The sequence below is a fragment of the Triturus cristatus genome, chromosome 4_1 (assembly GCF_964204655.1).
Source record: "Triturus cristatus chromosome 4_1, aTriCri1.1, whole genome shotgun sequence".
Taxonomy (NCBI): domain Eukaryota; kingdom Metazoa; phylum Chordata; class Amphibia; order Caudata; family Salamandridae; genus Triturus; species Triturus cristatus.
The window spans coordinates 972,465,149-972,492,976 of NC_140585.1; the positions used below are offsets into that span (position 1 = coordinate 972,465,149).

General features: G+C 44.3%; 1 protein-coding gene across 1 annotated transcript in view; it reads right to left on the reverse strand.

Annotated features, from left to right (window-relative positions):
* Nucleotides 1-8,036: 8,036 nt before the first annotated feature.
* CKAP4 (cytoskeleton associated protein 4) overlaps nt 8,037-27,828 on the reverse strand; it is a 31,949-nt gene continuing 12,157 nt past the window's right edge. Inside the window, exon 2 of the mRNA XM_085653856.1 lies at nt 8,037-9,750. Coding sequence (XP_085509982.1) covers nt 8,368-9,750 — 1,383 coding nt within the window. The 3' untranslated portion in view covers nt 8,037-8,367. The remainder of the gene's footprint in view (nt 9,751-27,828) is intronic.

Genomic DNA, 27,828 nt, shown 5'->3' on the forward strand with positions numbered 1-27,828 from the left:
TGTGAAATTCATTTGGAGTGAAGAAGCCGAAGAATCCTTTCAATGTCTAAAGAAATTATTTACTCAGGCTCCAATCTTATTACATCCAAGAACAGAAGATCCATTTTATGTTGAAGCAGATGCATCCGATGTAGCCATTGGGGGAATACTGTCTCAGCGACATCAACATACTGGCCAGTTGCATCCAGTGGCTTATTACTCAAGGAAGTTAACTCCCCCAGAATGTAACTATTCCATCGCTGACAAAGAGTTGCTTGCAGTTAAAGTTGCATTTCTTGAGTGGCGACATTACCTTATGGGGGCAAAACATAAGGTCACAGTGTTCACAGACCATAGAAATTTACAATTTCTCAAGTCCGCTCGCACTTTGTCTGCTCGACAATTGCGTTGGTCTCTGTTTTTTGCGGATTTTGATTTTGTGCTTACCTTTCGGCCAGGTGCCAGCAATGCAAAGGCTGACGCACTATCCAGAATTAATTCAGATTCCCAAGAATCTGAGATGATCCCACAGACAATCATACCAAAGGAGAAGATCATTTCCACCACCAGTAATTCGGATTTTTCAACAGAAATCAAGAAGGTTATGACGAAAGGTGAAATGATTCAATGGGCCCAAGAGCAAGGTGGCAGGGAGATTAGAAATGACCTTCCATATCAAGAAGATCGGCTGTTTCTTCCTACTGAGGAGCTTCGAGAAAAGGCCTTGAAGTCTTGTCATGATGGACTGTTGGCGGGGCATAAAGGAGTTCAAAAGACCATTGACTTAGTGGAGAGAAATTTTTGGTGGCCCAGGATGAAGCCGCAGATACGACAGTTTGTAGCCACTTGTGAGAGATGTTTGAGAGGGAAGACAGACCGAATGGCTCCACAGGGGTTGTTGTTGCCTATGCCTACCCCACCATATCCATGGCATACAGTTTCAATGGATTTAATTGGGGATCTTCCCCCCAGTCAAGGTTATAATACTATCTTAGTAATGGTAGACACCTTCTCCAAAATGGCCCATTTTGTTCCCTTAAAAAAGGTGCCTTCAGCAAGCCAATTGGCTCAGTTATTCTCCCAACACATAGTGAGATTGCATGGAATTCCGAGAGTTCTGGTGTCAGACCGTGGCTCTCAGTTTGTTTCGCACTTTTGGAGGGCCTTTACGAAGAGGTTGGGAATTGATGCTCGTTATTCCACCAGTTTCCATCCGGAAACTGATGGCCAAACTGAGAGAGTCAACCAAGAATTAGAACAATACCTTCGACTCTATTTATTAGATCAAAAGGCTGAGTGGTCAGAGTTAGTTTGGGCAGCAGAATTTGCGTACAACAATGCGAAACACTCTTCTACTGGGAATTCCCCTTTCTATTTAAATTATGGCAGACACCCAAGTTTGATAGTGGATAAAGAAGAAGGCCCAGTCCCGGCAGTGGAAGAGTTTGTAAAAGAAGTTCAAAATTCCTTGATACGAGCCAAAGAAAATTTAATCAAGGCAAAGGTTTCTTATAAAAAACAAGCAGACAAAAAGAGGAGAACATGTCCAAAATTCTGTCCTGGCGATAAAGTATGGTTATCCACAAAAAACCTTAGAATCAAAGAAAATCGCAAGTTTCAGCCTAGATTTATTGGCCCCTTTAAAGTAGCCAAGATGATAAACCCAGTCACAGTTAAGATACACTTACCTTCTTACCTGAAAATACACCCCACATTTCATGTCTCTCTACTAAAAAAGAGTCCACCTAATGTAAGACTTCAATCATCACCCAAGCCAATTTTAGTAGATGCTGTAGAGGAGTTTGAGGTACACAAGATATTAGATTCAATTGTCAGGAAGGGTAAATTGTATTATCTGATTGACTGGAAGAACTTTGGCCCGGAAGAGAGATCTTGGGAGCCATGTGCTAATGTCCATGCCCCAAGACTGATAAGAGAATTCCACAGAAAAAACCCAACAAAACCAAGGTTGGGAGGACGTTTTTTGGTGGGGGGTACTGTCAGAAACCTCTCTACTTGCTGCATCATCAAGTCAAAAAGACATTCTCTTACCCCTTTTCAATTGCTTGTGAGACGATACCCACATTGGAAAAGATTGACTCCTTCCTGGAGAGCCTCTCTTCGCTGTATGATGCGTCAATTGTGTCATGCGGCAATTACGGGATCAGACTTGACCGCTCCCGCTTCCTGTAGAGGTGCGCGGTCTAGTTGTTCTCGCCCAAGACGTTTTTGAATCGATAATGCGCCTGCGCGCTGCTCGCGCGGCGCACTTCAACTGAAGAGAAAATTCGGACAGCAACGTTTTCTTGAAGCGCGTTTCAATTCTGAGGAGAATTGAAAAGAACTTTAGTCGTAGTGGAGAGTTTAACTAGGAAAGTGAGAATAGCTTTTCTTTTGAGTTCCATGTACAAATAATTCTAACCTGAGGAATTTCTTTCACAGAAAAGATTCTAGTCGGGAACTGCAGGTTCATTTTCAGTCACAGAATTTTGGCAGTGAGAGCTGAATACGCCTGGTCCAGGGAACGTCTTCTGTGAAGAGAAGCGTTCCAACTTTCAAGTAAGCGTATGCAGTTCATTTCCTAATTGTGAGCAGGACTGTATTACTATTTTGGAATGAAAAAACTAATTAAAGACTGAACGTCAAGAAAGACTCTTTCAAGAAAGAAAAAGGATAAAGTCCTATTCTGGAAAAGTGTGCACTCAGGAATTTTAACAGCATTCAGCGAAGGAAACATTTATAGTTTGTTGTTGTCCTAGAGGCTACCTCTCAAGAACATCTTAAGCACTGTGTTCATTTGAGATAAAAGAAGTAATTACCTCTAAGCAGACAGCAACAGTAAACTCCGAATTCTTCCAGTAAATCAGATGATATAAGTATAAGACAAGAAGCACCTAAAAAATACAATTCAGGCAAAACAGTATAGGGAGGAGCAGTTTTCAGGACTAGCATAGGTAATAAGGCAAAAAGATACATGACAATATTTCCCGCCTAAGGAGTTGGGAGGGTTAACGTATTGTGCTTGCCATTACAGGTTTCCCATTCCAGACGAATAGAAGAGGAGCCAGAGTCCTGAAGCAGTCTCTCTTGTTTTGTCTTCCACTTCCCCTTTCCCCCGAGTTGAAGTTATTGGCAGTTGCTCTCACCTGTCATTGGCTTCGGCAGGAGGGAATTGAGGAACGGTCATCTGTTCCTGAGAAGATCGATTTAGTATCTAAGGAATCTGACAGAGGTTCAGCTTAGTGTCGTCGGCGTAGTAGTCGATGTTGAGGTCGTGCTGTCGGGCGACGTGGGTGAGGGGTGCCATGTAGATGTTGAACAGCGTCGGGCTGAGGGAAGAGCGCTGGGGTACGCTGCAGATGATCTCGGTGGCCCTGGAGTGGAAGGGGGGGAGGCGGACTCTCTGGGTTCTGCTGGAGAGGAAGGACGTGGTCCAGTCCAGGACCTTCTCTTGGATTCCGGCGGCGTGGAGGCGTGTGCATAGTGTGTTGTGGCAGACCGTGTCGAAGGCGGCTGACAGGTCCAGGAGGATGAGGGCCGCTGTTTCTCCGTTGTCAAGCAAGGACCTGATGTCATCGGTGGCAGCAATGAGGGCGGTTTCGGTGCTGTGGTTGCTGCGGTACCCGGACTGGGATGGGTCCAGGATGCTGTTCTCCTCGAGGTAGCGGGTCAGTTGTTTGTTGACGATTTTCTCGGTGACCTTCGCCGGGAACGGGAGCAGGGAGATGGGTTGGAAGTTCTTGAGGTCCTTGGGGTCTCCCTTGGGTTTCTTGAGTGAGGCGTTGATCTCGGCGTGCTTCCAGCTTTCCGGCAAGGTTGCTGTCTCGAAGGAGATGTTGATTACTTTCCGGAGATGGGGTGCGATGGCTGTGCAGGCCTTGTTGAAGACGTGGTGAGGGCATGGGTCTAGCGGTAATCCGGAGTGGATGGTGTTCATGATCTCGCTGGTGTCCTCGTCGTTGATGCTAGTCCAGGAAAGCAGGCGGTTGGTGTGGGTGGTGGTCGTGGGGGCGGTGGTTGTCGGGGCGGTCGTGGCGTTGAAGCTGTCGTGGATGTCGGCGATCTTGCGGTGCAAGAAGGTGGCCAGCGAGTCGCATAGGTCTTGCAAGGGCGGGATGTTGTTGGTGTTGGAGCTGGGGTTGGAGAGTTCTTTCACAACGTTGAAGAGCTCTTTGCTGTTGTTATCTAGTGGTCTTTGAATGAGGCCCTCTTGGCGGTTCTGATGAGTTGATGGTGCCTGCGTGTGGCGTTCTTGTGGGCTGCGTGGCTGTCCGGTGTTCGTTCGCGGAGCCAGTACTTTTCTCTAGTTTTCTGCATGTTCGTTTGGAGGCCTGGAGGTCTTTGGTGAACCAGGTGGCTTTCTTGCTGGTGTGGCTGTTGGAGGGTGTCTTGAGTGGGGCGAGGGTGTTGGCGCAGTTGTCGATCCATTGTCTGAGGTTGCGGGTGGCGGTGTTTGGGTCGGTGGAGTCGGCGGGTGGGTTCTGGGCGAGGGTGGTGGTTAGCTGGTCTTCGGTAACTTTGCTCCAGCCACGTCGAGGCATCTGTTGGGTGCGGTGGTGCGTGGTGGGCTTCCTGAAGGTGAAGTGGATGCAGTGGTGGTCGGTCCAGTGGGGTCCGGTGGTGTGGTTGAAGGTGACGTGGGGGCTTGTGGTGAAGATGGGGTCGAGCGTGTGGCCGGCGGTGTAGGTGGGTGTTGTCACGAGCTGTCTGAATCTGAGGTTGGCGAGGTTGTCGAGCAGGGTGTGGGTGTTGGTGTTGGTGTCGTTGTTGTTCTTGAGGTGGAAGTTCAGGTCCCCGAGGAGGATGTAGTCCATGGAGACGAGGGCATGTGTGTTGATGAAGTCGGCGATGGAGTCGCTGAACTGCGTCGGGGTCCGGGGGGTCGGTAGACGAGGGTTCCTCTGAGGGTGGTGTTGGGGTCGGTGTGGATTTGGAAGTGCATGTGTTCGGCTGTGCTGAGGGTGTCTTCAGTGTTGGTCGAGACTCTGAGGTTGTTCCTGTGGATGATGGTGATTCCTCCTCCACCCCTGTGGGTGATCTTGTAGCCTCCGGGATGGCTATGGCGATGTTGGGAGCTGAGGTGAGGTTCAGCCAGGTCTCCGTCAGGAAGGCGACGTCTGGGGAGGTAGAGTCGAGAAGGTCCCAGAGTTCGACGGCGTGTTTGCGGGTGGAGCGGGTATTGAGAAGAATGCATCTGAGGTAGTTGGGTTCTTTGGTTGGTGGTTTGGTGGGCCGGATGCTGGTGAAGCTGCAGTTCTGGCAAGTGAAGGGTCCTTGGGTGTGCTTCGGGGTGGCCTGGTAGCAGGTGTGTTCTCGTCCGGGGTTGAGTTCGTGGAGGGTGCTGGCATCGTAGCGGAGTCGGGCGTTGTGGTGTTCGAGGGGGCCAGGGGTTCTGGCGCTGGGTGCGGTCCATGCGCGGACGGGTGCAGACGGGCTTGCCTTAGGCACGCCTTCGGCACACCAGCGGCGCGCCCGCTGAGCGCGTCCGCTGCGCGGCGGCGTAACGGCCACCATAAGAAGGGGAGGTGGGAGGGAGGAGCAGCTGGGAGGGGGGGGGAAGGACGAATGGGTGAGCGGGGGGCGGGGCCGCAGGGGACGCAGCGGCGGGGAAAGTGGCAGAGAGTGGCAAGCGGGGAGAAACGGTCACAGAAGCGGAAAATACACTACAATAAGTGCGGTCACAGAAGCAAATGGGGCGCAATACAGATGTAAGACTGGAATGACGAGAGGGCGAGCGGGGGTGGGCCGCGGGGGAAGCAGCGGCGGGGAGAGTGGCAGTAGCACGCGGGAAGGACGGTCACAAAATACAGGCACAGAATACAATGGAAGACGGTCACAGGCAGATGGGGCACAATGCAAGTACAATGCAGGGCAAGTCTAGAGCAGGGGGGGGGCGAGGCCGCAGGGGAAGCAGCGGCTGGGGAGAGTGGCAGCAGCACGCGGGAAGGACGGTCACAAAATATAGGCACAGAATACAATAGAAGACGGTCACAAGCAGAAGGGGCACAATGCAATACAATATAGAGCAAGTCTAGGGCAGGAAAGCAAACCTATGGCCTACCACTGGACACCAGGGATGAGGTGCAGGTGGTAGCCTGCGGGTGGAGGCGGGCCTCGATTTCCCTCAGCGGCAGTAGCAGCTGGACAGATACACGGGCAGAGACACGGGCGCAGTCAGGTGGGGCTTCGCGGCGTGGGGGGCGACCTCCCTGCAGACAGGGTCAAGGGTCGCTCTCACTGCCACACAGCGGCCGCCATAAGAAGGGGAGGTGGGAGGGAGGAGCAGCTGGGAGGGGGGAAGGACGAAGGGGCGAGTCTAAGCTTGGTTTCCCCCTTCTCATTCAGCACAGCGAGACCCAAAATTAAGTGTTATCTGTTTTACAAAGACAAATTCACAACATATTAGAAGATAGCAAGATGTGGCTATTCCATTCACTTGGAGATTCTACTGTCCTCCATATTTCTAGGGTCAGTGTAATGGTGGGGAAAAAAGGTAAGTGGTTGGATGATGAATTGTAATTGTTTAGCTGGGGTAATTGTTTTTATGAGACATTAGAGCATACCCAGTTCTGTCTTTGTGACATTGCTGTAATTAGTTATGTTGGAGCAAGTGCTCATCCGCACTGTGAATTCTACAGTTCAATTAGGAACCAATGTGTACTTGACAAATAATATACCTTAACTGAGGATCTTGTTTCCAAAATACCATAATTCATTTGAACTCTCTCAATCTGAAGGGTCTCACTCAACATACCTAATAAAAGACGGATATCCCCACATAGTTGAAAGAACTGTAGTGCTGTATGTTTCATTTACGGTAAACACATCTCATTAGAAGATATCCCGTAAAAGTGATAAGAAACACATGGATAATACATTATGCTTAAGGAGTTGAAATAGCATTGTAGATCTGTGCACCCTGGCATCTGACTTTAAGTTCTGGTTTGCACACCAGGAATGGAACACCAGGGTAGTTACTTACCACCTGTTGAGCAGGCGCTCGCAGAGCTCAACAATTCTGTGCTGCACCAATGGGTTTTAATAACGGTAAGTAAATTGACTCAATGCTTTGCACCATATGAGCACCTGTTTAAATCCACAGTAAACAACACCTCTAGTCTTTAGCAAGTGGTGCTCATTGGTATCTAAACATATGAACCAGTTAGCAATTTTGTAGGCTCTCCATTTTTCTGAAATAAGATACACAGGAGCAGATTTACATTTTACTTTTGCATCACTTTTAACATGAGAAAAGTGACGCAAACATGGCGCAAGTGGCTTGTAAATCTGCCCCACAGTATGTGCCACAATTAGACTTTTGATCCATTATACTTGTTTACTGATGTGAAGATATTCAAGTGCACAATGTGCTATTCTCTTCTCCAACCACCGTCTCAGTGTACTGGGCTGTGCTTATCCGGGGTTTACTTGCAAGAATGTACTTTAGAAATGTAACTGCTTTTACTCACCCAAACACGCACCCACTAACTAATGACTATTCGTGATTCTCAAAAGTGTGAATGTGCACAGAGAATGAGGGAGCTGTATTATTTATTATTGTGCATATTTTATCTTTGTTTGAAGATTTTTATGTCTTGTTTAACAGTTGAATAGTACAGCAGATGTATACTATTCAAACCACTGGTATATTGTGCTATGTCTTGGTAACATAGTTAAACAAAATATTGGTTATTTTACCTGCAATAAAATACCAATAAAAATAGTTGAGCAAAAAATACTTTTTTTTCATTCCATAACACACACAAACACATTACTTGACTGTGCAATAATGACTGCTTTTACTCACCCAAACACGCACTCACTAACTAATGACTATTAGTGATTCTCAAAAGTGTGAATGTGCACAGAGAATGAGGGAGGTGTATTATTTATTCTTGTGCATGTTTTATCTATTTTTGAAGATTTTTTTGTCTTGTTTAACAGTTGAATAGTACAGCAGATGTATACTATTCAAACCACTGGTATATTGTGCTATGTCTTGGTAACATAGTTAAACAAAATATTGGTTATTTTACCTGCAATAAAATACCAATAAAAATAGTTGAGAAAAAAATATATTTTTTTCATTCCATAACACACACAAAAACACATTACTTGACTGTGCAATAATGACTGTAAACTGATTTTCTACTGGAGCACGAGGTGGTACATGCCTAAAAACAAAGGGCGTAGGAATAGAAACTGTGATTTGTTACAGTACTAATGCTACTGAGAAAAAATGTTTATAAATGTGTTTTCACTTTATTGTGTTATCTAATGTAGGTAAGAATCCTTCACACCAAAGACATGATGAATGCAAACCAATAAGAAAGGGATGGTATACCTGGTGTGAATTATCTAAGCTGTGGCATTCAAAATGCATGTAAATTACACCATTTCCTGCATCACTTCAATCTTCTCCAATAATTTATCTAGACTGCTCCTTAACTCCTCGATGGAGTCCTGCATTGACAATAAGTTTTTTTCATTGGATCTTATTTGATTTGTTAGATCTGCCATGCTCTCCACTTTAGTTGAAAGTGTTTGTAAATCAGAATCTAATTGATGAACTGAAGGTACTAAACTGCTTACAGCTTCTTGTATATTAACTAGTTGTTCAGAATACTTTTCTGAGGGTAAACTGCCTTGCAGTTGTTCTAAGTCATCTGACATTTGTCCTTGGTTTGATTGCAATTCCTTTATTTGATCACTCTGACCATCATGTAGACTGATTATTTCCTCCTGTAGTTTTTTTAATTCATCAGCTTTTGCATGGGTATGCTGCTTTAATTCATCAATACCATTAGCGAGGGCTTCTTGTGAATTTGTAAGTTTTGTCACCGTTTCCTGAAGTGAACGCAAATCATTACCCGATTCAAGTCTTTCAGCTTGTATCCTGTCTAAGGTATCTAACCTCCGGTGTAGGTCATCTTGTCCAACAGTAAAATAATTAATTTTCTCTAACTGTTGACCAGCAATGGAATTTAAAGATTCAATACTTTCTTCTGTACCGCTTAATCTAGATTCAAAAAGTTCAATTGTATTTTTATTCATATCAATTATAGCTTGTTTCTCTGAGAATAAATGTTTTTCTTGTTCAACAAAAGCATCTTTCAGTAGTTGAAAGTCTGTGTTAATTTTTTCCATATCATTTGGGAGGTGCTCAATGTTCTCTTCTGCTTTCAAAACGTCATCTTTCAGAGCTTGAATTGTTGAATATTGGGCGCTTAAAGATTTGTTGAAGGAGTTGTGTTCCTCTTTAAGTAATCCTACTTCTTTGGCTTTATTGTATAAAGAAGTTTCCACCAACTCTACCGCATTTTTTAACAAGTCTATTGCATTTTTGTTAGATGTCATTGATGTTTGTAATTCATTGACCACATTTTTAATTGTGCCCAAGTCATTTTCCAATGAATGGGCTTCCTCTAATGATACAATCTTTTTCTTTATATCGCTAATTTCATTTTGACTTTGACTTTGTACCTTTGTGAATACAGCAATGTTATCATTTATTGATGTAGTTAAATCTGTTAATTTTTCATCCACAGTTTTTTCAAAAAAAGGAACATCTCTTTCTCTGGCATTCTTGACATCCTGAATTCCATCAGAAAGGTCTTTCAGAATTTCATTTTGCATTTTCTTCAGAATAGTATCAATCCGTTTGACTTCAGCGTCTGCATGTTGAACTGCTGTGTCAGTCCATTCTTGTCTTTGCTTTGTGTCTGTTAAGATTGTTTCAATATTTCCAACTGTGATTTGAAGTGAATGCACCTGAAACAAATACAATTGATTTAAAGTTAAAAGTAGGCATTATCAAGAAAACAACTCAAATTTGGCTTCATGTTAATTTGCTCAAATAATTCTTATTTTTTAAACGTTGCAAAATAATGCAGAAAAGAAACATTCCCAACTCAACCTTCAGGAATCAACAAACATCCAGGTGTACAAGAATGTAATTCATTCAATATTATATCTAATACTACCCATTTAAAACAACTGAAATTGCAATAATACTTGAGTCAATCACGTAGGCACTATGGGTATAGAAAAATAGATTCTGGTTACACCAAAAAAATCCTTCCTCCTGAATTTAATTGATGGAAGAAAGGAAATTTTCCTATGGCAATACATAGTAATCAATACCTAAGCAGGCATGCACCATGCTCTTTGTTCTCCGCATCAAACGGGAAACATGGGTGGAAAGAGAATAGGGAATTGTCAGATAAATCAAATAATCAAGACTTCGCACAAATCTGAATATTAGTAGGAAAGACAAAAATGGGACTGGAAAATAGAAAACAGCAAAGAGATAGGAATGTAATCACTCTAAAAAGCAACATTTGAGATAACCGCTTCTAAATAAGTGCCAAGCCAAGTTAGTCCGACACACCTAGAGACCTAAAGAGAACAGTATCTCACAGAAAAAGAAAAGATGTAAATTGAGTTAAGTTAATTTGTTTTGTGAAGAAAGCTGGGATCCTTGAGATACACTGCAGGAAGAACAGACCGAATACCAAAGAATGTTTTGATTTCATCCTCCCAAAAAGGATAAATGTTTCTATTGTAGAATAGTTTCCAAGTCTATGTAGTTGTCTGATCTTTGTCATTTTTGTTCAATTGACTTCCACAATGAAGCAAGGTTAAGTCTGACAGCAACAAGGACACTAGTGTTCTAGAAAAGAAGAGGATGTTGATTCTATTGGTGGGAGAGGAAGTGCTCACAGAAACATGGGGAGCTCCAATGGTGGTTCCCTACTTTGCCATCCTTTTCACTTGTCATTCCAATTAGTCTGCAATTATCTTTAGTCCCTCTACATATTGATGAGAGCAGTCTTATGACTGCAGTTTTTGATGCATCTGACACAAAATCGATAGACAGCGGATCTTGGTAATTTACTAAGATTTCTCTCTAGTCCAGGAACAGAGAGGCAATCACAGTGGGGGACAAACAAGAGGCAGAGTTCGGCAGGATCTTCCATGGGAAAATCACTCGCCAAGAATGACCTGGAGCAAAGACTCTGGACCACAGCAGCTCCATCAAATATAGTCAACCTGTCTGATTACATTCTGTCTCAGATGGAGGAACGTGTTTTGAATAAAGGGCTTAGCTTTGTCCCTACACCACAACATGATCTTTTTAAATTTAGAGTTGAGTTCCAGGAGATTATGCAAAAAGTACAATTGCATAAATTCTAACTGGAGAAACCTAGGGATCTGCCTTCAGTGTTTTTCACAAACCTCCACAGACCCACTATGTTTTGCCTTCCACCCTGTGGTATGGGTCCTGACGTATGGACTTTTGAACAGCGAGTATTGGAACCGATCTATAAACTGGAACAATCATCTTCATTGCAGGTGTTCCAGAATTTATCAAAGGCAGATGTTTGGCCATCAAGTCTTAACAAGAAATTCCTAATATAGTGATTAAACCTGCTGACAAGGTGGGAGCTATTGCGGTGTTGAATGCTACTGATTACGAGTCTGAGGTCAGGCGACTGTTGAATGTCAGAAATGGCGATGTAATGTGCATCTGGTCTGGTCTGGTCCTGAGGAAGATTTGGAATCTTTCATGCACTGGCGGAATGGCTTTGATCCCCGTCTTCATTTCACTTGGCCTATCAGCAGAGATTCAATCATGTATTTGGATATTCCAGATGATGAATTCAGACTTACTACTGCAGTACGCTAAAAACCGGCCGACAGAAATTCTCTATTACAGAACATGTCCTTCCATCCACAAGCCTTGAGGGACCATCTTGCTGCAGGCCAATTCTTTAGATACAGCAGAGATTGTACTGTCAGTACGTTTATTACACAATCATCTTCATTAGTGAAATGGTTTAAACACCAAGGCTATCCCAAAAATGTTTTCAATAGGGTTCAGAAGAGGGCTATGATTACGAGCATTTCTGCCTTACTGGAAAAACATCCAAAGTTCAATACAGAGTGCATTCCTGTCGTGTTTACTATTGATCCTCTATCCACTAAAAACGCCACTTCATATGGAAGCACTGGCATCTGTTGAATGTGGAGGTCTATCAAAATGCCCAGACCTCGGTTTGTGTTTCGCCATGCTCCCAACCTGAACGATATACTGATACATATTTCTCAAGAAAGCTTAGGGTGAATATGGTCAAACTACCGACAGGACATTTTTCGTATAGGAATGCTTCATGTGTAAACTCATATCCCCTTCCCAAAGAGTAAAATTAAGCAATTGCCGGTCCTGGCATCAGAACAAGATGAATAATTGCAATTCCTGCTTTGTTATCTACAGGGTCACATATCTGTGTGATTTGCATTATATTGGTCAAACGACCAGTACGATGAGGACAAGGATGCACATCAGTACCTTAAAAACAGGCAAACTGTCAACTCGACTGGTGCAACATTTTGAGGAAGCTGGCCATGGTAAACAGGCCTTTCAGAGGGCGGTTCTAGAAGTTCTTGACCGGAGATGTATGGGAGTAGAGGAGGCCCAATATCAAAAGGAGGCATGTTGGATTTTTTCCGAATAGACCGATGAAAAGGGTCTAAAGCTAATGCTCTGAACTCCGCAAACATTCTTTTTCACCTGTATACGGATGATACCCAACTATATCCGAAAATCACCTCCCCAGAAGATTTCATTTCACTCAACTCTACTCTGACAACACTCAAAACAAAACTGGCTCACTTAGAACCACCTCTTGCTCAACACCTCCAAAACGCAATTCCTCCTTATCGCTCTCCCTAAACACACTCCCAAGACCGACCTCTGGATGAAACATCTTACAGCCTTCAAATGCTCTCTCCACATTATCGAGTCAGCTAAATCCCTTGAAGTTACACATTAGGCATGCACATGAACATGCAGAATCATATCAGCAATGCAACCAAGGAAGCTAAACATCAGATGAGAACACTAAGGAATCCCAAACCTTCCTTCCTCATGAAGACTTTAAGCTGGCGGTGGTACAAGCTCTTTTTCTGCCTAGGCTTGACTACGGTAGCTCCTCGTTGCGTGATCTTCCCAAACATAACTTGGCCCCACTAAGAGCTTCCATTAATGCTGCAGCCAGATTGATTACTGGTGCAAAACGAAATGATCACATATCCCCACCCCTAAAATCGCTAAACTGGCTGCTGTATGAAGCAAGAATACAACTAAAGATTGCCTGCATGACTCACAAAGCCCTACATTTCAAGACCCCCATTTATCTGGCTCAAAAGCTAGAATTATCAGGGGGCTGCAGACAGTCACGAAGTGCAAGTTCACTGCTTCTGAAACCAAACATCTTTCACAAAAAGAGAATGAGTCACAGAGCTTTCTCAGGCATTGCCCCGAAGATCTGGAAATCTCTTCCTCAGTAAGTCCGTCAAATCTCATCCACCGATTCTTTGAGAAATATCCTAATGAACACGTTTCTGCCCTAAAAGACCTTAGCTCTACTGTTTACCAGCCTTCCCTCTATTTTGATGTTCTGATTGACCTGGGAATCCCAGTTTTAGCATGCTACGCACATATAGGTATCACATTTTTGTGTTGCTGTTTTTTTCTTTTTAATCTATCTACCCTAAATGTAAAGCGCTCTGATACCCGCTTGGGTCTTGTTCACGCTATACAAAACTTTATAAATAAAATAATATAAATAAAATGGTGGAGTGCACAAGATTTGCCATCGATTTGGCGCTTGGTTGTCATTTAGCTGTACAATACTGAGGTATTGGGTGGCTCTGGGTATCTCTCCCTGGACGTGAATGTGTGGGCTTACTCTCTTAGCCATCACAGTAATGACATCAGTAGTTTACTTTCCTCTTGTTTGGCCACAAATTCTCTGTGGTATCTCTCCTTGGAAATGAATGAGAATGAATGAATGAACATATTTTCTTAGCCCTCTTAGTAAAGACATTAGAGATTTATTCACCTCTTGTATGGCCATAATGTTCAAATACACCATCGAAATCCTTGGGTCTAGAAAAGCAGAGCAAACAGACAGAGAAACTTAAGAAACTCACACAGGAAAACCTGTGGGATAATCCCTTTCAGGACGAAATCCCTCACCCACCAAAAAAAGTGGCATGCTTCATCATCTGGGATTCTCCTCTTGGCGGGAATGCCTAGTCCCGCCAAGGGCTACAACTTCCTCTCTGAGAGGAAGGAGGACAGGGATGTTTTGTATTCCTACTCTAATTGGAATATACTAAATCCAACAGATGATGCAGGCAAAAACAGGTTATGGTGAGGGCGCAGAGCAACAGAAAATATCTTAAACTGTGAAGGTAGTGATGCTAAAACTGGCTAACAAGAACAAAAGGTTTACCTTTATTAGTTGCTGCCAGGATTAAAAACAGTGCACCTGCAGTACTGATTTAAACTGCATGGGTGGGACGAAAAACAAGTCTACATGTTTCAGCCAAATCGACCCAAAAAGGTGTCTGGGCTTTCGTCAGGACCTAAAGAGGTGCTTCTGCAAATAGACAGTGAAAAACAATAACCAAATAATAATGATACTAGAATATCAAGCCAGTAATCCTGCTATTCTCAGTCCCGTATTTACTGGTCGTGCCTGTGGTTTACAGATAAGTGGCCTCAGCTCAACCTGGCGACCGCTCAGGGAAGGGGGCACCGCTCTATCCGTCGGTACCCCTGGCAGCACGTAAGCTGCAACCGTAGGTACTGCCAGGAGTACCGAAGGATCTTGTCATAAGTGACTGAAAGAAAGTTTTGAATGTATTGATTGTCATTGAGGTTTGTTTTTTTCTGACTTGCCTGAGTGGAGGGCACCCCTCAGTCTTCCTGTCCCTCGTTAGCTCCTTAGTTTGTGTTTACAACCTTACTTCCCTTCCTGCCAAGCTTATCAAATTGTACTTTAGGCTTTGACCATGTCTTTGGCTACAGACAGGCTTTTATTAACCTTTAACATCAGGCAGCCCATTCCACACACAAGAACAACAGCTTGAAAAGACTGTAAACCAGTGTTAGAATGTGCTATTCAGGGGCTGGTCTCTCAATGGACATATTTACTTGGTGCTTCAAACGAAACACCAGAACACCATTTAATAGTGTTGAGAACGTCAGTTGTCTGGCAAGTACAACCAAGTCTTTGGGAAGTGTTTGTGCCCCTATTCGATGCAGAAGGAAATGAAATTGAGGTGCCATGGTCAGTGTGGCACCCAAGGTCAACAGCAATAAATGATGGTAGCAGCCTGATTACAGCCTTTGGATAAGAGGCTATCCAAAACAGAGAAGGAAGTGCAGAGCATTGACATTTGTGTGCAAATGTTGCAATATTATGTGTCGAAATGAAAAAGGAAGGTATTTCCACACCAAAAAACCATCTCATCTTTTGCACACATGGAGTCTTGGATTGAACACATGGAAGATACTCTGCAGGCCAGCAATTTTGGGTTCCTTGGCTACCACAATACCCTTTGGGCCAGGTGTCCCTTAGCACAACCAACCAGAGATTCCTGGACAGAGGTACTCCCAACTGAGAGTATTGTCTTTCCACCTAAAGCCTGATAATGTTTACAGAGATAATGTCATAGAGGAAATGGAAGGCACTCGCGACAGAGAAAGAGTCTTGAAGAAAGTGAATAACAAATGGGAGATATCGATCAAAAGTGAACATATCCTCCTATTCCATGACTACAGACAGGCCTGAGGAGGGTCTGATCTCTCTAATATCGAACTAGGATGCTTACCATGTGGCTTGTTAAGGATATGGCTGACAGTTAGTCTTTGTATTTTATTGTGTCTTCTCAGTTCTGGTGTCCATGTTGCCTGGCCCCAATAGATCACCATTGTTTAGGTTATGGACAGTCCTTCTGCACCCTGTTCTTGCCCACCACCAACATTCTACCTACACGAGGCCTCATGCATCACCTCGGTATGGTGTGCAAACCACGGACCAAGTGTCCATGATTCACAGCAGAATTAGAAGCCATGAAGCAGCAGAAAGATCTACAGACGTGAAACTAAATATCACCCTTTATTATTAGGGCTAAATACTACGCCTTCAACTGTATAAAAGGCCATCTTACTTGCAAAAGAGCTGTGGGACTTTGCAATAAAAAAGCACTAAAAAAGTCAGCCAGCTACCGTCCCTTTTTTAAAAACTCTTTTTATTGAGGTTTTTGGAACATTTGAGTAATATTCACAGGCGTAGAAATGAAACAGTGACCATGTGGTAGGTGCTTTTCATTGGTACAACAGTTCCATTCTACACGTTATAACTGGGTCAACATTCAAGGATACATGACGAAACATTGTGGCCATATCTGTATTGAGTAAACCAAACAAAGGCTCTAGCTGCCTGATAACTATGATAAAGATTCAACAAAAGGGACCAATAATTTAATTTTCTTAGCCCTTGTGTTTATTCACATATTCTTCTTCAATCGTTTCAACGTATGCTACAGTTTTTAGGCATCTCAACAAAGGGTCACCTTTTTCGTTTTGTACAGACACACAGAACTTTTGCAACCATATAACATATTATACTGTGACAAATGTGCAAAATGAAAAAAAGACAACAAATCACAATAACCGTTAGTGCACAAACTGGATCAAAACATAAATAGTAAGACCTTTTTAGACCAGTCATTTGTTCATAAAATATTTCAGCAGCGATTGCAAATCACTCATTCTAAAAGTCATCCCTTGGGGGCCGCTGGTTGTTAATGTATTGTATGGTGGAATGGACAGTCTACCAATGTTTTCTCTTACTAGTTGTATTTATTACGGATTTATTTCCCAAGAGACCATGCCAACGCGTTTCATACACCCTTGGGAATTTTGGGGTTCTCCTCAAGACAAAGACTGGATCAGTTCTTGGTTTGTTGCTCATTAGTTCGTTGCTTCTGTTCAAGACCGCTTCCAGGCGCTCGATTAATTCAGCTTTTACCGCTGACACCGGATTGCACGGGGAGCCAGCTTCCTACTGGAGTAGACAGCGGACGGGTGAAGCAGTGATTAAATATCACGAATAAAAAGAAAATTGTGAAATTGAAAAAGTAACCACTTCGGTGCAAGCTGTCTTGAACAGAAGCAACTTCTAAAAGCCAGCTTAAAGTTTGTCTACACTGCCACAGACAACAAGCACACGCTAAATATGTCCATCAGGTTCTTCATCTATAAAATCCATTAGAGATGTTAGGCATTGACTCTGACCAAATAGAAACCCCAATATTCCAGTATAAGAGCCTGATGTGGTAAAGAACAGGTCCTCCCACAGCCGAAAATTTGAAAAATGGCATCTAAAGAGGTTCATGTCTCTTTCACAGCCAAAATATCAAATAATTGACTAATGAATCCTACCTTTGCTTGGCTGCTGAAACATGTCACAATTTCTACTCAAGCTGTTAAACTTTCGATCAGCTTTTCCATCAAAATGTCACTTCACTGAAAGAGGGACATGTAACTCCACTACTTAACAAACCTAACCTCTGTATGAAAGAGCTTTTCAACTCTCGTATCATCATAAGTCCATTTGAGCAAAGGTTTTCACAAAAATCAGTTACCCAACAGTTCCCAGCCTTTGTGTGAGGCCTCAACCTCTCGGCTTCCTATGAAGCAGTAGACCACCATGTTGGGCACCTCAGTTGAATCTTCTAGAAAGGTTAATTATTTCATGGATGCGTATCACAAGTAGGTTAAATTGTGCCACTAAGGTCTGGAGTCAGCAAGCTGGAGTGTGGAAGCCTCAGGGTTTGCCGCTGTCTCCAGTACTGTTTGATATTTATCTGTATACCCTCTTTGTATCTTGAAGGACTCCAGGTGTGCATACAATCATACATTGACAACACCAAGGTGCATAGAAAATATTCTGGTGACTTTGGGCCCAGACATGCATGGGAATCTATGTTGGAAAATATTCAGGGGTGGATTGTCCTAATGTTCCCAACATTGAATTAGTCATCTTGGCATTGGAAGGGAGAACACCCATTCAATTACCCTTATTGCCTCCCCCCCTAAAATCTATTTTAATCTGTCTGGAGGTGAAAAAGTGAAAACAATCAGATTTCTTCTCGATTCCGATGCTACACTGGCCCCTCAGGTGTTGTCCAAAGCCTCTGTGATTGATAAGCTTCTGAGGGCTCAAATGCCACTTTAAGAGATGTGACTGGCCTCAAGGAAGGAAAGGAGAAGTAGTTTTCGGAAGTTTTTAATGCCATCCAGTGTCTTTGCACATCAGATTTAAGTCTGATTGCTTAGCTGTCAACAGGAGCGGCCAGTATCTAAGGCTCCTGGTTGGATGGTAAATCCTTATTCTAAAATAGGAAGACTCGGATTTCCGAGGCTAATCAACCATGGGGTTACCCAGGCGCTGTCCATGTTTGGTAGGCACGGGGGATTTTAAGTGATTTGCCCAGAATCACAGGATGTTGAGTCGAGACTTGAACCTGGCAGCGCCGGGACGCCCGTTTGCTGGGGCAGCTGTGTGCTATAGAAATCCGAATAACATAACATAACCTGGATCCCCAGTTCCAAAGTCGGCAGCTCTGGCCGTTACGCCACATCCTCTTATATAGTGAAGATGGGCCAGACCTTTCCTTTACAAGGCTCTGTGTGTCCTGACAAAGAAGCTTAAAAGTGCAATGTTTTCTTATCGTGAGCCAATGTAGAGTTCTTTAAAGAAGTACAGAAAGGAAGTAACCATTCTGGCTGCCGTGTTCTGTATCCGATGTGTATGTGTGTTGTAGCTGTACGTGCAAATGGCAGTTGTGCCACGCACAGACGATAAATACAGAACATTTGACACTTGCTCTACTATTTGCATGTGTCACGACGTGCACAAGTGTCACCTTCAACAGTGCTGTGTATATGAGCCACATAGCTATGAGGTCCAGTCCCTGGACTGGAATGTTACAGAAATGTTGTCTCTACAACATGCTTTGCAGAGCAACATACCACAGATACATTACAGAAACATTGCCTCGAGCCTTGGATTAGAACCTTCTAATATTCAGGAAGGAGGCAACTAATGCACATGTATTACATTTACTGCAAGGTCACAAAGTCAGGTAAAACAGAGTTCAGCCTGGCATTCTGCTGGACCAAGAGGTGACCAGTGTCAAAGTCCAGCATTATTGAAAGGCATCATGAAGGCAGATGCTATTGCAGCTCCATCTTGCTATGGCCGTGAGAACCATTCCAGGCAGGGGTGAATGTCATGATCCTCATCAAGGAGACAGAGTTATTAAGATAGACTCATCTGCTGAGCTGCAGAAGTGCAGGAGTTCAGAGACTCGAGGTGGTAAGGGAAGCCCTGCGTAATCCACAAGACGGTGGCAGGGATCAAATTCTCAGAATCTGGAAACATAAGCTTTTACGCCAATGAATCTGTCTATCTTTATCTCTCTACCTCTACCTCTATCTATCTATTGATCTATCTGCTGTGGATAGAATCAAAGGCCTTGCACGCGTTTAAAGAGGTCACTGCCAGGGGAATGTGTCCAGTCTGTTCGTTAGTGCTTTAGCTAATACTTTGACATCTGCATTCAGCAGTGATATGAGTTGATAGGAGTCCCACTGCTCCTGGGGTTTACCCGCCTTGGAGATCAGGACTATTGTAGCTGTGCGGAGGTCTCTTGACCGTTCTCCTGCTTGAAATGCCACAAGATACATCTCGTGCAAGGGTCCAGCAATCCTTCCTACCATCCTTTTAAAGAACTCACCTGGAAGGCTAGTCGGGCCCGGAGACCTCTCTGTTTGAGGCTGTGTCAGCGCAAGGAGAAGCTCCTCCCTCGTGAGATCAGCCTCCTATCCCAGAGCGGCAGCCTCCCCCAGCTCCCTAAAAGGGCATTCCAGTGTGAATTGTACCACTTCTGAGTTAGCTACCTCACTCTGTCCCCTCCCCCATGCATGCAGCCATTGTGGCTGCTATGCCCTCACTGCCGGTCTCCAGCCCCCAATCCAGTGCAAGAATGCTTCCAATGGGAATTTGCTCTCATTCACCTTACTTACCCATGCCAGAAGTTGCCCTGCCTTATCCCCCGTCTCACAGATGCGCTTCTGCTGACCGTATGCATCCGTTTAACTTCCTCTGTGACCAATGTATGGTATTCCTCTATTTTGGACAGGATTTGCATCCTTTCAATAGCAGATGGAGCCAAATGGTAATCTGCCTTGAGGTCCATGATTTCCTGTTCCAGAGCTATCCTACGGCGAGCCTGCTCCCTCATTTCCACTACCTCATCGGCGATGATAACCCCCCCCCCCCCAAAGAATGGCCTTATAGGCCTCTCCACGGACCAACGCACTAGTCTCTGCTGCCACATTTTCCTTGAAATAAAGCTCTGTGACTCTGCATAGGCAGTCTACTACTTCCTCGTTTGCCTTGTGCCACAACGCCATCCTCCATTCCGTCCTACCTTTTGGGTTAGTTGTTGCCACAGTAATGTTCAGTAGGGAGTGATCCGAGATTCCCTGTACCTGAAACTCTGCCTCCACAAATCTATGTAAGGTTGGCAGGGGAGTCAGAAAGAAATCCAGGTGCGACTGAGTCTTATGTGCCCTGGAGAACAAGAATAACCCCTGTCCACCCCATGAAATAATCGCCAAATGTCTCCCGACCCTTTAGCCTGTACAAAGTCTCTCAACTTTCCCACTTGAGGGTTAAAGTACTGTGAGTGGTGGGCCCTATCCAGTTGTGGATCTATTGCCATACTAAAATCCTCTCCAATGACACTCAGCACAGGTGTGAGGTCCCGAAGCAGTTGCTCCAGAAGCCGCCCCGCTTGCAATCTCGAGGATGCATACATATTAATCAGAGCTATTGGTTCCCCCTCCCACATGCCTGTGACAATTGTATAGCATCAGTGATCGTCCGACCGCATCTGTGTCACCTGAAAGGGGAGGGACTTTCTCACCAATATCGCTACCCCTCTAGACCAGATCCTGCGGTGTAACCAGAGTGACCCACCACTACATAACAACTGTGTCCCAAGGGAACACAGTTAGATCTCTTTAAATGCGTTTCTTGGAGCAACACTACATCCGTGCTGTAGCGGGTAAGGGTCTTTGCCACCAACCCCCTTTTAATCTTGCTGCCCATATACATTCCACGTTGGTAACCTAAGGGCTTGTGACTTCATGGATAAACCTACAAGGCGATACTCTTCCCTGGAGGGTCCACATACAGGATTGGGGGCACACCATCTCCCACCCCACTGCTTCCCTCTGGCTGCAAACAAAATAATCTGTAAATAATAACAAAAAAGAAAAAAAAAACTCCTCACCCTCCCTACCTTACAATGCTATGGCTGTAAACCTGGCCGCCACCCCACCACAAGGTACGTCCAACACTAAACACACTCTGAAATACAGAGCAAGAATTTAAACAAGCCTCGACCCCACACAACAGTGCAGGCAGAAGAGCAACCCACCATGGTCCCAGGAGCCACCTAGTCTTGTAAAGAATCAATCATAGTCCCTTACTCGTAGCCACTGCTACATGCAGACCTCATTTTCCTCCTGGTGATTTCCCCATCCTCCACACCCCTCCACCCCTGCAAGTCCCCACAGTCATCCTCAAACCGGTATCCCATTCTTGTTCAATGTCATCAGAGTGACCCGCGGGGAAGGGCCAGCACACCATCTGCATCACAGACCAAGTTCTTCTCTGAGGACGATGACCACTCCTGCTCTGCCAGTGCCCCCCACCTGTTAGTGGTTTCCAGGGTAGTGCGCTGCTGTAAATCCGCCACAACCTTTTCCCTGTCTGTTTGGGCCATTTCTTTAGTTGGGGTGGCTGTTGGCCCCTGTCATCCTGCCCTCAGTCTCTGCTTCCGCTCCGGTCATCTTGGGACCTGAAACCGCTCCTTCTCCTCCTTCACTGAGGGTACCCTTGCCTTTCCAACCAGTCCCAGACGACCTCTGCCACCATAAAAAATGAGTTTCATCTTGATCCACCACTCTAAGTTTTGCAGAGAAGAGGGGTGCGTACTTGATATCCAGATTTATAAGGATATGGTAACCGGTTTACAGCAATAGGCGCCCTGCAGTATGCATAGGGAAAGTAAATGGATACGTATCGCACACGGGGTGCTCCAGGTCAAGGGTTGGTTACCATACAACCCAATTGGGCTCGTCAAAAGAAGGGCACTTTCATCTACAAAGGAAAGTCCGAGCACTAAATTTACATCAATGTCCAAATAGGGTAGATAGTAGTAAGTCCACTTTTAATCTATACATCAGTTCCTGAGTGTACAGTCACAAAAGCTCTTCACATTCGGTTCGATTTTGATACAATCCATGAAAGTTTCCAACATCACCGGTGTTATATATTCATCACAAAGAGATCAGCCAACACGTGTTTTGTCATTGGGTAGATAATACCATGGCTTCATCAGGGCTTGACTGCATGAAAATTCTCAATTTTAGACAAGACAAAAGCCGCTAAACAGTGTCGAGAAAAAACACTAAACGCATGTAACATAAAACCTGAATCCAAATTTGTTAAGATTAGGAGAGTACTCCCAATCAACATGAAGTCGCCGACTTCACGTTGATTGGAGTACTCTCCTTATCTTGTTTATTCTTGCTTTTACTTCGTCAATACTCTGGGATGTATAACAAATTTGGATTCAGGTTTTACATTACGTGCTTTTACTGTTTTTTCTCGACACTGTTTAGCGGCTTTTGTGGCGTCTAAAATTAAGAACTCATTTGGCATCAACTAGGAATTTCTGGCAAGTGGTGCTTTACGGAGGGCTCAGACAGAGGAGGTCAGGGTGGCAAGAAGAGAGGATGTGGTACATTTCCTCATGTGGATGATTGAAAAGAAGATGTCTGCATTGATAACAGCAGGAAAGAGTTTGGGGGTTGCTTTTGAGGCTATGAGCCCTCTGTGGGAGACCTAGATAAGAGAATTCGACAAGGCTAGGCAAAAGAACATGGGCCAGTCAAACGGGCAAGGGAACCTTTTTTACAAAAGAATTGCTGGAGCACGTTAGGTAGGGTTTGAATATTGCCTTTTCAAGCAATGCATATTGGGGATGTCTTTTAGAGCCTTTTGAGTGTTGAGTTGTTGAACAGTAGGATGGCAATAGAGATTTCGGTACCCAGATCAGGTTGCAAGGATCGGTTCATAAGCCGTGGCTGCGCATGTCGGACACTGATCAGTGACGCAACGATACAATGATGGCGTTGGACGCTTGTGGAGGGAGCTGTACCCGGTTGGGGCCTGGGAGTACAAAACTTGGAGATGGTGAAAGGCATTATTTTTGCTTGCCATGCGGATGACAGCAGGTTGAGAGTCTTTCAAGTTATTAGCTGTGATGAAGAAGGTGTTGCACAGTTTAAGGAAGGATGCTAGCAATTTTGGGACACATTTGTTTCTCATAGGCGCAGTCATGGAAGCGAATAGGCCGGGTTTGTCACTAAAAACAATAAAGGGACTGGGCAGGTGGTCATCAGATTGTTGCATTAGATTTATTATGAACTAGAATTATGATGTGTCTTGTTGGTAACAGATTTCGAATTATGTCTCTGTTCTTTTCAGGTTGTGTGGTGGAACCGTTGTTTTCTGTATTTACAATATGGATTATGAGTCACTGATATGATGGGAGGCGAAGCAGGCAGAGAAAAGGTCTTTTGGACGATCTTTGGGATTGTGAACAGATAGATTCGTGGTTTAGTAGTGGGGTTAGACTGTTATGCAATACGAGCAATTGTTTCCATGGAAGGAGGAATTGTTTTTTCTGGAACATGCTTAGACATTCTTTTAATTTACCTAGGCGAAAATGACTTGGTTCAATTGTCTGGTGGAGCTCTGCAGAAAATAATGAAGGGCGAATAAAAGAGGATACGCGGCTCATGGTCAGCGACGCATGTGCTGTGGACAGGGGTTGTACCACAAAGGCTTGCGCTCTGGGTGATCAAGCATAATGTGGTGGAGAAGGACAGGTGGGATGTGAATAAGGAGATACAAAGATTTTGCACTTTCATGGAAATTGGTTTTATTGAGCATAGCAACATTTTGCAAGATGATTTCTGGTTATTTATGCAAGACGGGGTACTTCTTTCCTTCATGGACAAAAAGCTCTACTTTCTTGATATATATGAATCCTTGTCAAAAAAGGGTGGCATATTATGGTGTTAAGTGTGTTATTTGAAGCAACTGTTTGAGTGGCAGGCAAAAAAAGAGAAAGTAAAAAACCGTGTAGGTGAAATCTTTGTTTGTGGCTGTTGGAGCAATAGCCTCAGTAAGGTTTCTCATGTTACATTTAGAGCAACTCCTTGGGGCGTGGGAGGGGAGGGCAGGTTTTTCCTGGTTAGCAAGGAAACTCCAGGCTGGGGCTATACGTCAGAAGGGTTGAGGTGTCACGGGATGGACGCTTACAAGTCTTGTACATGAAGGCAAAAGGTGGTCAGGACTGAAAGGATTGTGATTAGAGAGAAAGCAAGGTGTCAGTGGATGTTTGTGTTGTTTGAATACAGGAGTTATAATTAGGAGGAGGTAGAAGGAAGAGGTGGATAGGTTTTTGAGAATGGATCAGGGGCGGCTGGTAACATTTGAAAGTGGTAAGGCGTAAAAGTTTGGGATGAGTGCCCTGTGGTGAGCGAGTGGGAGCGTTCCGAGGGGGGTTTCCCAAAGGGAAAAGTTTGAAAAAAAGAGAAGGCAAATGGTGCATTATGAAGCAAATTTGAGAAAACCAGAATGTTAATAAAGCAATTGTAGTTAGGACATCATTAGGGCACCAAATGGTTAAGCCTGTAAAGCGTGATACGCTACTACTGTGTATATATATGGAGCCTCTGGTGGTCTTTTAATATAAAGACTCTGTAGTCTAAGAGCATCCACAGTCCTATTGTAAGGCAGAATACAAAACCCATATAACTAAGTATTACAGAAACACACCAGGACAGCTATGCCTTTATAATTGTTGAAACCTTCTTCCTGACGTCCAACCAACAGCTCACTGAGCCACCATTTCAGTAACCACACTACTGAATATTTTTCTCTATACTTAGGCAACAATGTAATTGGTTGCGTCACACTTTGAAATTCAGAAACAAAATATATTATACCATAAAGAAAAATGAACATTAAAGCCTCATCAAGATGAATCATGGGTTTCACGGTGCAGCAAGTACTACAAGTGTAGCAGCCAGTGCAGACATGCTACTTTCACATAACAAACATTGCATGCGGGGCATACAGAAGTGTAACCGCCCCTTGGCACGGGAAGTCCGCACTCCCACTGAGGCAACCCCAGATGCCTACGGGCACCAGCTCCCAAGATGTGCTTATCAGTTTGGGCTCCTGCTACTATACCACTTAGCGAGTTATTAGTGCCAACATACACTGGGCCCTGCCTCTTCCAAAAACATATTTGTTATTGTATTATCTGTAGCGCCAATGCTGCCCTGAGGTTGCCTCAAAGCACATCGAACACACTTTCTATTCACTGCGTAATGCTGAGTAGCTTTACCTAAGTTACAAGTGTGGCTACATGAAATGCAGAATGGTAGGTTTCGGTTAAGAAATAAGTCGCAAACCAGAAAAAGGCTCAAGCAAAAAAACCTTCACAAAATATTCTTAAATAGAGGATCCACTCTGAATGTAGGAAGTGCTGTGATTATTCTCTACGCTCAAGGTTTTACATAGGAACTTCTTGGGTTATCAAGTCCAAAATTATATATCAAACGGCCCAGTCTTCGAACCCATTGTTGAAACGTGGGCAAGGCCCTGAGGGGCAGATCTCTGAACCAGGGAGAAGAGAATGGGTGCTTTTTATGCACAATATCAAGAGAGATGTAGATTTTTTTTTGCTAAATACAAAGCCTAGACAAAGAAAAGTTTGTGTTCCTCACTTAAACTAGTTCTGTCTTTAACCTATGCATCCACCGCATGGCATAAATGTGAAGATGCGAAGATACTTTAGACTGAAGGAACTTTCCCGCAAGGTTTGAAATTTAAGAACCAAGGGAAGAAATGTCGTTGACCCTGCCTGACCTCTAAACGTCATGGCTCACAGTGTGCACTTGTAACGGATTATGGTCACTAATTATAAGGAGCTGAGGGGAAATGATACCAGAACCACTGTTGCTTCCTTTCAACAACAGTGCCTTTCTCAAAGTACCGTGCATATTCTAAATTGTGTCCCACCGAGGTGGAAGCCACTCGTTTCACCGCGTAGCTCAGCTCCAACGGACAATGGTCTTCTTCAATGAGTGGCCGAGTAGCCGATCGGGGACCCAGACAGGGATGTCGCAGGGATAGTCCCTGTGCGAGGCGACGGTGGTCATGATAGAGTAGAACCCCCGCAGCCTCACCTGGCGATTTCCAGGATGTGGTTAAGATAGTTCAACTCCCCCACAGAGTCGAGATAAGCTCTTAGATTCCGTGTGCTGCTCTACACCTCAATGCTATTTGGTCACACCAAACTATAACCAATCCTGCCGCTGCTCTCATCATGCTGTTTACAGCATGAAAGAAGTGTCATGATTGGATGGAGCAGGCAACCCCGCCGCTTCGTGTGTGACTGGGGGCCTGTGTATGCATCCAATGGCTGTTACGCAGCTGCTGTGCTAGTGCGACAGAAGTGCGCATGCCAGGCTGGCCGTCGCAAAGCAGCCGGTTAATCGGACATGCGCAATCTACACTTGTCATGTCATCTCTGCTGCTGCCAATCAGCAGGAATCGCCCCCACACTCGCAGGTAGCAACTTAAGCACCTCCTAGAAATGATTCAGACCATTTTAATAATATATCCGTGGTTGGTGCTGCGCTCGCAGCAGGCGGAACAGCCCCCCTCCGCCCGTAAGGAGGATCAGTAAGGCTCGGAATGTTAAATTGTGTCTTTTAATGCTGGAAACGAGCTTCATGTCCGTACCCGTAAAACTGCTGCTTTCTCTCTATTATTTGTCCTGGTTTTTTACACCGTCGCGCCCGCTGCACTGATTAAATAGAAGATACAAAATTAAGTAAAAGGCATGACTGAGGAGAGTGTCAGTAACATTAGAAAAGAGCAGACAGTGCAGTAAGGACAAGCAAGCTGCCCCAAGAGGAAAAAAAAGCTTGATAAACATCACGGAGGACAGGAGGGAGTGCCTGCGTAGAAAAAAGCGGCAACGGGGGCAAGGATGGTCCATGACACGATTGTGTAAAATAAATAGGCAGAAAGCATTTGCAATAGAGAGCAGAAATAAAATAAGTGGAAGAAAAGGCTGAGAGACAGTACTTGGAACAAGACGAGAGCTATGAGCTGTAAAAATACACTGGATGCAGGACTATGGACAAAGGGGATGCTATACAGTTGAATACCAAAGGCATTAAAATATACAGGTATTGCAACTGCTGTTCTGGATGGGAGGGTAATGCATGTTGAAACAGATCACACTGTAAATTAAACGCCCTGTCCCACAAATGGGACAGAACTTTTCCAGCCCAGGTTTGTGCATTATCAGATCTTCTTCCTATTGCTCTAAAGCTAATCCGGTGTTTCACTGATATGGCCCATTCATTTACAAATAAAACATTATTAAATTCACACTCCCCCTCATTTCCTCTATGACAAATAACCCCAACTGTTTAACAAACTTCGCTGTATTGTGCTGCAACATTTGTTTAGCACTTCATACCACTGGCAAGGCAATTAAAGAAAATGCCACAGCACTGAACTTGCATAGTTTTGCAGTTAAAGTGTCAATATGAAGGGTGGGGCCATTTTAGGTTTGGCTAGGTGTTCTTTATCCACTGACATACAGAATTTTAGTCTAAAGAGTTCAGCATATGCGCATTTCTGGTTGTTCAAAACTTGAGGCAGGGAATTTCTTGATGACCCACAAAAACCCGTACCTTTTCCATGTTGTTAAGTTAAACAAATTCTGCTGTCTCAGTGCATCCCTTAGTCGGAG